The 12,550-nt window shown below is 35.9% G+C and overlaps 1 protein-coding gene across 13 annotated transcripts in view; it reads right to left on the bottom strand.

Annotated features, from left to right (window-relative positions):
- The window catches only part of PCNX1 (pecanex 1), a 163,706-nt gene that overhangs the window by 22,609 nt on the left and 128,547 nt on the right, over window positions 1-12,550 (bottom strand). For all 13 annotated transcript variants that reach the window (XM_077909812.1, XM_077909815.1, XM_077909813.1 and 10 more), the window contains 5 exons: window positions 12,289-12,347; window positions 10,268-10,483; window positions 3,901-4,154; window positions 1,616-1,846; window positions 700-800 (listed from right to left, as the gene is read on the bottom strand). In XM_077909812.1, coding sequence (XP_077765938.1) covers window positions 700-800; window positions 1,616-1,846; window positions 3,901-4,154; window positions 10,268-10,483; window positions 12,289-12,347 — 861 coding nt within the window. The remainder of the gene's footprint in view (window positions 1-699; window positions 801-1,615; window positions 1,847-3,900; window positions 4,155-10,267; window positions 10,484-12,288; window positions 12,348-12,550) is intronic.

Raw genomic sequence — 12,550 nt, 5'->3', positions numbered from 1 at the left:
CATCTGGGAGTGTTTTGCAAATACAGATTCCAATGATTATACTAATGTCAACACCTCTGAGTCAGAATCACAAGAAAGAGGGGCCCTTTGACCTGACACCCCTGTTTATGAACAACTATAACAGTAAGTTCATGAAAATCAACAATAGAGCACATAAGCCACAAAAATGTATAGTGGGACTAATGGAAAACATGTAGTAATCAAAAAAGAAACTAAAATATGTAATATTTCTTAGTTCTAATTCATTCAGATGTATATGTTAAGAAATTCAGCTTATATTTATACTTTCCAAATATAATGTACTATATTAACTATATTAAAAGCATAAATGCTCTGGACCAAAACAAACTACAAGGAAATATGGGAAAATAAAAAAGAGATAAAACATTAGAAAAATAGATATAAAATGGGAGGAGACCAATCAAACTTTATGGGCAATTAGTTTTAAAAATGTCTTAAATCCATTAAATTCTTATTATTAATAGTTACCCACACATATGTGAATTTTAAAAGCCAGCTATTAACCACTTGGGAGAACTCAATTGTATTCAGCAAAAGATCTATAAAAAACAGTATGAGAAGAGACTTTTGTAATAAACTAGCATAGAATGCTTCCATAAAAACCTATTTCAGATTTTTCAGATTTATGTCATACAGCTTTTCCTACTCTCTTCCTGGAAACAGAAATGCCTTCCTTACCTGGACATATGGTGGGATGCAGTTCCCAAAGCTCTCCGTCCCAGAACACAGAGTCCATAACAAAGAGTCACCAGAGATGAATCTTTGTCTACATCCAGTGGCTTTAAAAAACAAAGAATATTATAGTTATCAGAAAGGCAAAAGGTATTTAACAAATCAGAAGACAGCTAATAAATCAGAGGATGAAGAACTTAACTAGCATATATTTTCTAGGTCTTCAAATAGTTCTAACAAGAAGAAACTTAACAAATCAGTATAAAATGAAGTATGAATGTATATGAGGAGTTTCTTTGAAACCTTTAAAGAAAAATCCAATGCTTAACAATACTGGAACATATTTTTTTTTTTTTTAAAACCTGACTTCTATAAAATATTAGGATCTTAGCAAAATATCTCAAAGTACTTACTGGCATACTTCATTACTAATAACGTCCTCTGCTGAAAATACAATATTCTAACTATCAATTAGTTGTTTCTGGACATAGTCCAGTAAGCAGGCTATTAGTGAGAACTCTATTAGCCTACGAGTGACTATACTAAAGAAAATCAAATTGATACCTGTGGATTCCTGCTTCTCCTCAACCTCTGAATTTCTTTTTAACAACTAAACGTCCTCAGATGGTCAGAGAAGAAGGTCTGGAAAAACTATCTCATAATAAATGGAGATATTCTTTCCATCTCTGAAAAAACAGACTCAAAGAATTACAAATGAGGGACACCTGGGTGGTCACCAGTTGAGCATCTGCCTTTGGGTCAGGGCATGATCCCAAGACTCCGGGATCAAGTTCCACATCGCGCTTCCTGCATGGAGCCTGCTTCTCCCTCTGCCTATGTCTCTGCCTCTCTCTCTCTCTCATGAATAAATAAAATATTTTTTTTAAAAAAAAGAATTATAAATGAAGTGAACAACCTCTACCTTTGCTCTTCTGGAAGAGCAATACTCTATCCAGTTGAGGTAAATCACACAGAAACTCTCCCTGGATATGCCAGCTAGTCGATGGTCATAGTCCTCATCAATGTTTGGATTAAATGTTGGGTCCACGTCAACATAATTTCGATCTGCACACAGACGTAGTCCTTCCTGCATTGTCTCATTGGCTAGCCACTCCTCTAGTTTAGAAGAAGTTGTAACATAATAAATGATACCCTAATGGGGAAAAGATAAAAAAAAAAAAAAACCCAAGTTAAGTTCAATTACTCATTAAATAAATTCCAATGGTTTATACTGATTGTATAACTAAAAAATATTTTATTCTAGCTTAAAACTCTAAGAATACACTTTAGGAATGCTGTAAAAAATACACCTCAGGCCTTTCTGAATGTCTGAATGAAGAGTTAATTTAATACTTTAAAAGTCCCAACCATAAATTTAGCTAGACAAATTCAAAACAATTCCTTTCCATTGATTTTAGAGCTTTTAAATTTAGGATATTTTAAGAGATAGAAAAACTTTATGTGATGCATTTGATTTTGAGAAATTTCTCCCAGAAAGTTGTTAAATCATCTGATCCTAGGTCAACTTATGAAACAAAATTGATAGTAAAGCAATGGAAATATAACTACTTAGAATCAGAGATAGAAAATGCCATATATACACACACACATGCACAGCATGTAAAAAATGTAAAGCCAATCTATTTAGTGTCCTGAGATTGTGTTTAACCAACCATTAATTATAAGGCTTAACATTTGGGCAGCCCGGGTGGCTTAGCGGTTTAGTGCAACCTTGAGCCCAGGGCGTGATCCTAGAGACCCGGGATCGAGTCCCATGTCAGGCTTCTTGCCTGGAGCCTTCTTCTCCCTCTGCCTGTGTCTCTGCCTCTCTCTTTCCTCTCTGTGTTTCTCATAAATAAATAAATAAAATCTTAAAAGAAAAAAAAAGACTTAACATTCATTGCAATCAGCACAAATAAAGTGGTACATAGAGGCAATAGCACAGCTATGGAAAAATCCAGATATGGGTCACTAAAATTTAGCACACATTTACTTCTTTAAAATAGTGGCTTTGCCTGCAAGCTGACAAAGCATAGCTTTGCTGTAATCTTGTAAAATATTTCGCAAAAACAGAACACCTGTAAAGAGCTAACCTTGCCCAAAGAGAGGTTTGGTTTTTGCCCTTGGATCCTGGGAAGTAACTTCTACTCCCTTGGAATGTCTTACCTGATTAAGAGTCTTTGTTCACCTATGAGCTTACAGCCATGCTCTCTAGAGGAGCTGGAAACTAAGGCTGGTCATGTGGGTAGTCAACCACATCTAAGTGACTATGCTCCAATAAAAACTCTACACATCAAGGCTCAGGTGTTTCTTTGGTTGACATCAGTCTATGAGTACTGTCATATGTTGTTGCTGGGAGAAATGGGCATTATTTGCACAACTGCACTGAGAGAAGACAACTGGAAGCTCATGCCTTGGTGTCTCTAGACTCTGCCCTATATGCCTCTTCCCCTGGCTGATTTTAATTTGTATCCTTCCACTGTAAGAAATCCTAAACATGTATGATGAGTTTTAGGAGTCCTTCTGGCAAATTACTGAACCAGAGAGTGGCTCTTGGAGACCCCAAAATTGTAGCTGGTGTTACAAGTGAGGGTGGCATTGGGAATCTCCCAAATCTTGCAACACTTTTATTCAGGTTATTGAAAGCAGTGCAAGGCAGTAGTTAACAGCAAGGGCTCAGGAGTTGGACAAGCCTAGATTTTAAATCCTTAACTCCAATTGATATTAGAGGACATTGGGCAGGTAACTTTTGAGTCTTGTTTATTTGTAAAACGGAGATGTAACATTCCTTCAGAGAACTGGGTCAGATACATATACATATGCATATTCCTTAGCCCAGTGCCTAAAATAACAGTTTCATATGGTAGCTATTATTATTTATGAACAAATGGAATAAGTTCCACTAAAGAAAGAAATAGCAAGGTATACTTTACTGACTTAAAAAAAAAGTTCTCTAGTACCCATTAAGTAGGCTCTACTCTGGGCATGGAGCCCAAAGTCGGGCCTGAAGTCACGACTGTGAGATCAAGACCTGAGCTGAGATCAAGACTAGGACACTCAACCCACTGAGCTGCCCAGGTCCCCCAATACTAGAGAATTTAAATCACCACTACTTAGAAAGCAAAACACAAGTGTGAGGGAAAAAAAAAAAAGTCTTTCCCAAGAACCTCCTACTATCAGAAGATCTAACGAGGCACATACCCTTACCTTGACATAGTAAGTGGTAAGTACTTTCCGAAGATCAAAGACTTGAAGCATAGAGGCAGCACTATTGTCAGTGATACTATAACCCTCCAGAATATATTTAGTGACTATCACTTCCCAAGCTAGCCAGCGCTGGCTAAATGCAGCATTAAATGAAAGCACATGAGGAATATGGCCAGGTTCACAACAGCAAAATCCTTCATCTTCTTCAACGCCTTCAGTAATGGCCTCCACTTCCCTCTGTTGACAGTAAGTACCTTCGAGAGTGAGAGAGAGAGAGAGAGAGACCACTGCATACATAGGAGAGAATAACCACATGAAGTAGAAAAATGAATGCTTCAAAAACACAGAAATTTAGGGGAAAAAAAACATCTTTTATAGTAATTGAAAGTATGTGATTGATTTGCCTTGGCATGTTCATTAGCAGACTGCAAGAAGCTCCAGAAACTAGGCATATTATGTATTCCCTTCCTGCAGAATCACAATATGTATTATCACATGAAAGGTTCTGAACATTTCTGCAGTAACCTTAATTTTCACTTCCTGATCCGAAACTTTGAGTTTACAACTGCATACATATCAAATGAAGGCCGATGAGTAAAGGGACATGTCATGCCTGTCTGAGTTAGTTCAGTGAGGGAAGAATGGAATTAGAAGTAAATCATTGCAGGGCACACAATATAGACAGATATACAGAACTTAAAGGACCGTGAGCTCTATTGATCAGTACCATGTCCATGAGGTAAGCAGGAAAGTTATATACATATGTTTGGATATAGACTGTAATGGTTCATGATAATTTAATCCTAAATCCATCACTGGGCAGCCCCGATGGCCCAGCGGTTTAGCGCTGCCTTCAGCCTGGGGTGTGATCCTGGAGACCCGGGATCGAGTCCCACGTCGGGCTCCCTGCATGGAGCCTGCTTCTCCCTCTGCCTGTGTCTCTGCCTCTCTCTGTGTCTGTCATAAATAAATAAAATCTTAAAAAAAAATTAAATCCATAATTGCTTTTTCCGTTGCCAAGTCCAACAGTAATAAGATAAAAAAATTACACCATTGGCATTTGAACTTCACCTGCTGATAAAGTTTCAATTAGATATGAGCTCTGATTATTCAACACTAGCAAACAATTCTTTGAAGTTACACTCTTTTATACAAGACACCAAACAGGCGTTTCCTGCATAAATGTTACTGAAGTAAAAATACAAAACCAGAATAAATACAGAATCATACCCACAGCAATCTAGCGCCAGCAAAATATCATCTGTCACACTAGTGTTAATTTTTATTTTGCTTAGTGGCCTTGCTTCCACTTAATGAGTAAATTCCTTATATTCTATAAGGACTGTAAGGGGATTACACTTAATTTTATAAAGGCACATATTTAGGTTATAGTAACTTACACGGACTTCACAATAATCTTTTCCTTTAAAGAGAATATGTACATCATTCATGCTTGAAAAACACTGCTTTGAGAGAAAAAAAAAAAGCCATGAAACCTACCTCAGGTGGTGCTGGTATAAAAGACAGGCAGAAGAGGTAAGCAGAGCCGGGCTAACTGAGCTGCATTGTTTGGCGCTCTAAAACTCTCAACAATGCTATCATTTCCTTTTCTGTTTAATTCCATTGCTGAGCACTTCCAGGACAATGTCACACAGTGGTGAAAAGAAAAACCCTGGCTTGAACCTGACATGAACAGGAATGCCTGCTGCAGTTGACTCTCACACAGGGTCATGACTACAGATCTACATCCACAAAAGTTTTTTAGAATAAGGATATGTGTAATTTTATAAAGTATTTTTCAAACCAATAATGGAAATGAAATTCAATCAAATATTTTGGTATATTCTGAGAGGATCATATTTTGTTGTTTTTCTCCTATAACCTATTAAAAGATGAATTCTATTAATTTGCTTTCTAATACTTAATTTCAAAAATGAAATAAAAATGGCTCAACTAGGGAGAGATATTTAAAAAAGAAGGACTGATTTCTGCTTATTCTAGGTTCTGAGGATTTTTGCATCTAGAGTCACAGTGAGTTAAACTACACTTAGTTTTTAGCCAGTTTAGCCATATTTTGACATCAGAATTACAGTGGCTTTATAAAAAGCCTGGAGAAATGTTCCTTCTTTACCCATGTGCTAGAGTAGGCTAAAGAGGGCATAAGAATGATTTAGTTTCTAAAAGAAACATCCTGGGAATGCCTGGGAGGCTCAGTGGTTGAGCATCTGCCTTTGGCTCAGGGCATGATCCTGGAGTCCCAGGATCGAGTCCCACTTGGCTCCCTGCATGGAGCCTGCTTCTCCCTCTGATGTCTCTGCCTCTTTCTCCCTCTGTGTCTGTCATGAATAAATAAATAAATCATCATGAGATTGGGGTTTTAAAACTGTGGCATGAGGCTGAATCTGTTCCTTAGATTTTATGTGTTATTACTTCATTTTATTCATTCTGTCACCTTTCTGAAAGGTTCACTCAAAGGTTTTTAAGTAAAGGAGATGACATAATAGCTGTATTTTATGCAGATCACTTTGTTAATAGTATATAGAAAAGATATGCAGCAAGAGGGAACTTGGAGATTTTGACATTTACTCAGAAGACAGAATGAGATCTTTGTTTAGAGCACCAGAATAAAGTAAACAGAGTAATTGATGTGGGACATTTTTTACTCTACCATACAAATCCCCAAAAATATTTTCTACTGCCACATGCCCTAGTAATACATTTTTCTTAGGAAGTGAAGTCAACAATAAACTTAGGAATTAATATTACCAACTGAAAAAAAACTCAGACTTGGAAAGGGATTCTAGAATACTTATAAGGAATTATCACTATTTCCTGGATTAGCTCTTTTAGTCACTCCATAGCAAATATTTTGGTAAAACAAAATAAAAACCGGCAGTTATGAAAACTAGACATGTTACAAGTAATTTGAGTAAAAACTAAAAGGAATTCAATTAACATAATACATTATTGATCTATAAATTTTGACCTGGAAAATCGTACTTGGTAGAAGCAATATTTACAAACAGAAAGTTAACACTATAGAAGCTATGTTTAAAAAATTTTGATACACAAAAAATGATTGATAACTCAAATCTATGACATAAAATTTACATGGAAAATAATATTAAGAATATCAGTGAAATAAAAATGGGAATGAAATAAATATAAAGGGATTTAACCAAGACATATAGGAAACTGATCAAGAAATTTGTTTAGTTAAATGTCACATGGCATTTAGCATCCACTACAAGACACAATAAAATCAAGGAATTAAACTGACTTTGGGATGCCTGGGTGGCTCAGCGGTTATCTGTCTGCCTTCAGCCCAGGGCAGGATCCCAGGATCCAGGATCGAGTCCCACACTGGGCTCTTTGTAGGGAGCCTGCTTCTCCCTCTACCTGTGTCTCTGCCTCTTTCTCTCTCTCTCTATGTCTCTCATGAATAAATAAATAAAATCTTAAAAATAAAAACTGGCTTAATGGCAAATACCCCCAGAAAACACATCAAAATGCTCAGGAGATCCAAATATCTGCCTTGCAACATACTGATACTCTTGATTAATATTTTGAGAGGCAGGAGATAGATAGGACAGGGAATAATACCCTGAAGGAAAGAAAATAACCAAAGATCACAAGATCTGAACAAGAATATAATCATATCTCATGAGAATTCTGGAATGCAGAGAAAGGAGAAACAGCTATTTACTTATATCATTTAATCATACTATAAAATTAACTAATCATGTATTACATGCTAACTGATGGAACAGTAACTAGATACATATTAATGAATGAAGCAGGTAGGATTCCTGCCCTTGAAGAACTTAAAGGTTTGCAAAATACACTCTCAGGCCAAATCCAAGCTAAGAATGGTTCTTATATTTTTAAAGCATTGTTAAAAAAAAAAAAATCACAGAAAAATATGCAATAGAAAATGTGCATGCCTCCAAAAGCCTAAACTCTTTACCATCTGGTCCTTTATAGAAAAAGTTTGCCAACCCCTGGGCTAAAGAAAAAATAAGCTTCAAATAAACACAAATAAATATGAAATTATGAAATTATAATTATGCTACGTGCTAAGGAGGTAAAAATGGCAGTATAAGAGATAATCATGTGGGACAGATGGTTAGAGAAGGCTTCTCTGAGAAAGTGATATTTAGGCTAATGCTTAAAGATAATTAAAGAATTAGCCAGATGGAAGACTGGTGGGAAAAGGGGAGATGGCTGGTACTTTCTGGGCAAAGAGAAAGGCAGTAGGAAGTCCTTAGTAAAGAATTTAGCATAGTTAGGACCTGAAGAAAGGCCAGTGTGGCTACAGTAAGGATGAAAGTATATAGTAGAGTTGGAGAAACTGGCAAAGACTATTAGTGTGGTAGGGCATGTTAAGGAGTATGAATTCTATTTTAAAAGCAATGGAAAGCCATGGACAATTTTAAGCATGAAAGGGATATGATCAAATCTGCCTCAAAACACACACACACACACACACACACACACACACACACACACACAAAAGACTATGGCTGAGTGAAGACTTATAGATATAGACTCTTATAGCAAGAGATACCTCTTGCTATCCAAATCCACCACAAGTTCAGATAGTAAGATGTACTATGTTCCCAAATCAGTTTGAGTTTTGTTTGGCAGATAGAGTTTGAGTAGCAAAAAATTTGTCCAAAATTTTCCTGAATCTACTTGGTACCAGAGAGTCAAAGCTGAGAGAGAGTATTTGGATCAGTTTCCAATTTGGAGAATTTCTGACCAATATGGTGAAATGAGCAAATCCTAGAAAGGGCCCTCTTCCAATTCACACAGAAAGAAATGCTAGATAAAACAGCCTCCCTACACAAATTTGTTTAAAAAAAAAAAGTTAAAAAACAAAGATGAAATCTTCAGGTACCAACAATTTAAAAAGAAGTTAAAGTCATGGCAGTAATAGGTGTAGTGGTGAGGAGGTACTAACTTTTGGATGAGTCTAGTTGGTTTAGATTTGAACATTAGGTAAGACTAGTGGGATGGAATTAAGGTCCTGGGCTTTGGGGGAGAGGCAGAAACAAACAGGAATAGGACATTCTGAAAGAGGGAGTGGATGACAAACATCACAAATGAATAACAAACATCAACTTTTACTGCCTTAATTTGAGTGTCATACAAGTACAATCTTATTTCCAGTGAGTAGAGTAATTTGAGAAAAGCACTTGCTCCATTAACAAAGGTATTACGTAAGAAAGGTCCAAACCTTCTGATTCAACATCAGGGTGAAAATAAAGCTATGGGGTATACGTCTTTTTTTTTTTTTTTAAGATTTTTATTTATTTATTCATGAGAGACACACAGAGAGAGGCACAGACAGAGGCAGAGGGAGAAGCAGGCTCCAGGCTCCATGCTCCATGCAGGGAGCCTGACGTGGGATTCGATCCTGGGTCTCCAGGATCACGCCCTGGGTTGAAGGCAGCGCTAAACCGCTGAACCACCCGGGCTACCCTATGGGGTATACGTCTGATTTAATCCTCTAGCTAGCCTGTTCTATCAGCCATCTTGGGCCAATCATATTTGAACTGGTTTCTTGTGACTTCTTTGTTTTGGAGTACTGTTAGGATAGGCCTCTAACTTCCCTGAGAGCTGGCCCTGGCTTCCTCTTTACTGACTTCCAGGCGTCCTGTTAGAACCTAACCAATTGCCTATTCTAACACAGCTGTATAACACTGTGCACTAAATGCCACTGACTTGTTCACTTTAAAACTGTTATTTTGATGTAATGAGAACTTCGTTTTCAAAACCAAAATTTGTTTGGCACACAAAGGCATGGTGTCTACATGAAAGTACTTGGTAAGCCACACATAAAACATAGCATTCTATGCTACCAGCCATGAAACAAATACAGGTAACTTCTCACAAAGAGAATGGCAAGGGAGCAACCACAAAACAACAGAAATTCAGGCGATCCCGGGGTGGCTCAGGGGTTTAGCGCCTGCCTTTGGCCCAGGGCATGATCGAGTTGAGTCCCACATTGGGCTCCCTGCATGGAGCCTGCTTCTCCCTCTATGTCTCTGCCTCTCTCTCTGTCTCTCATGAATAAATAAATAAAATATTAAAAAAAAAAAAGAAATTCAACATCACCAGGAAAATAGTGAGTTATAAAAGAATACTACCTTTACATATTTTAGCATACTAGAAAAATGATTCTTCTTTGAATGTGAAATTTGGGGAAAAAAAATCTAAGAATTGCTCTTTTAACAACTCTTCTCATTTCACAATTCCAAAGACTAAGGATCTAGTGTCATGATAATTTTTAATTTGAGATGTAAACACATAAAACTCAGATGTCATAGGAATATGTTACAGAAATAGAAGGTGAATATCTTACCTCTGAATTCAAGTCCCCGCAGCTGGAAAGTGACCAGCCCGTTGCCTATCTCTATAAGATGTACTAATGCATTGAGGTAGTCAGAGGCAAGAATGAAACAGTCCCCTGTACTGTAGTTTCCCCATCGTCCTAGGAGCAAATCACCACAAAGACTGTGTTGTAGGGATCTGGTTAAATGTTCATAAAAGATGGAATTCAGATTGTTGTCATCTGATCCTGTAAGAAAAGATTAAATATGTTACGTTTTACCCTAAGTCTTCATTATATCAACAACCAAGATCACTAAAAATATTAAAACTAATTTTCAGTTAAGATTGTATCTATATTTTTTGACAAGAAAACTAATGTTAACACCCATACAATTCCTATATAAAAATGAAACACAGAGTGATGAGAAAATTCCAAAATTTAGAGTTAGAAATCACATAACTTCTCTGGGTCTCTGGCTTCCATCCATAAAATGTGGGAACTAGATTAGATGAAATCTAAGGATTTTCACCTCTTTAATAACCACAATCTCCTCCATCACTATTCAATGAACTCCAATTTACATTAAAACCACACAAGAGAAATGAAGAAGATAAAAGGAATTCAGGACTAGACCAAAAATATGTATTAATAAAGAAAGTGGGTAAAGGAATACAAAATTTGAACAAAGTATCCAAAATGAACAGAAGCTGGTCTAAAAAAAAAACCCCCCAAACAACCAAGAACAAAACAAAAACCCATAAAACAAATCCCTGAATATTGAGATGGCTAAAACTAGTTTAATAGAAATAAACTGTATATATATATTATATATATTATATATATTATATATATTATATATATAATAAACTATATACATATTTATATATATATAAATAGCAGCAAAGAACCTATAAAACTTATTAGTCATCCTTTAAGAAAAAAAATAGGATAAAACTAACCATCTTTATAAGTAACCCATGCAAAGCAGTAATCTGTAAACAGATACCCATAGTATAATAGTGGAGAAAAGCAAAATATACAAAGCTTAATATTTATTTTAAACTCAGCCTAAACAGTAAGACGGTCATATCTAATGCCCTGTCTATTCATTACAGAAGTGTGCATATTCATTCAGGACACGGTCTTTCTGATATGTGAGATGGCATCACTAGCATTGTGAGAATTCTAAGCCCCTTATATACAAGGGCATACTAAGGCTGAGATAGTTGTTTTATCTACCAGAATGTGATAATGACAGGCATTATATCAAGGAACTAGTCCTACTTAAACCAATTTTATAATTCTAAAACTATGTGATTATTGTTAGTTTCTCAAGTACAGCATTTGAAGGAATCAGCATTTGAAGGAATCTGAGAGTCAAATGGATACAAATATTCCAATCTATCTGAGAGTAAGATTTCTTTTAGTAAATTAATACTTTGGAATTCTGATTTATTTCTTATGGTTGGGTTAGTGAGATTCACCTTCTGTGTGTCAGATTACTAACAGGTAGGCAGACAAAAGGATGTTTCCCAAACGACAAAATTAAGGAACCAGACTTTAGATAATGGTATCACCACCAAAATGTCACCCAGTGAAGCTCTATCTTGAGTGGTTATTTGGCTCCCCCCACATGATATCTCTGTATACAATAATCTACACAAAATTAAATGAATATTTACCTAAATATTTTGGGAAGCGGGGGAGGCAAATATATTAATACACCTATTGGGCAGATTGCATTCTCTTTGATACAGTTGGCTAGTTTTACTTTAACTGTTCTACTTTTTAACCTATGTAAGAAAAATCTTTGAATGGCATTTTTTATTCCTGTGAGCATTCTTAAAATGCATTTTATAAAAGATGGGTATATACATTGTAGATACTTGAATTCACGTATCATTTGCTAAAGCAATACAAAAAACAAAGGATATAGAGTCTTTAAAAAATGAACACCTTGGAACTCATTCAGTATTCCCAAAAAGTTAAGATTAAAATATATAAAACAAATTCCTTAGACTTGCTTCTTTACTCACAAACAGAGCTTTTACCTGGATTTCTATCAAGCTGGGAAGCCAATCTGGTATTTGAATGATCCACTCGTTTTGTGCTGAAGAAGGCAAAACAGAACATTTTTAGTAACCTTTAATTAAAAAGGAAGAAATTATGCAATATAAATAAAATAAATATTATCGCTTCATGAATATCTCTAAAAAAAAATCTATGATTGGCATATTGATAAAACTCCTCATTAGTGTACTTTTAGGGGTAAAGTTTTTTACTCTCCCACCTCCATCATACATAAACACAGGA

This window comes from Canis aureus, chromosome 9 (assembly GCF_053574225.1).
Source record: "Canis aureus isolate CA01 chromosome 9, VMU_Caureus_v.1.0, whole genome shotgun sequence".
In the NCBI taxonomy this organism is placed as follows: Eukaryota; Metazoa; Chordata; class Mammalia; order Carnivora; family Canidae; genus Canis; species Canis aureus.
Note: the sequence above shows the minus strand (reverse complement) of the source record. Positions and strands in the feature narration are given on the sequence as shown.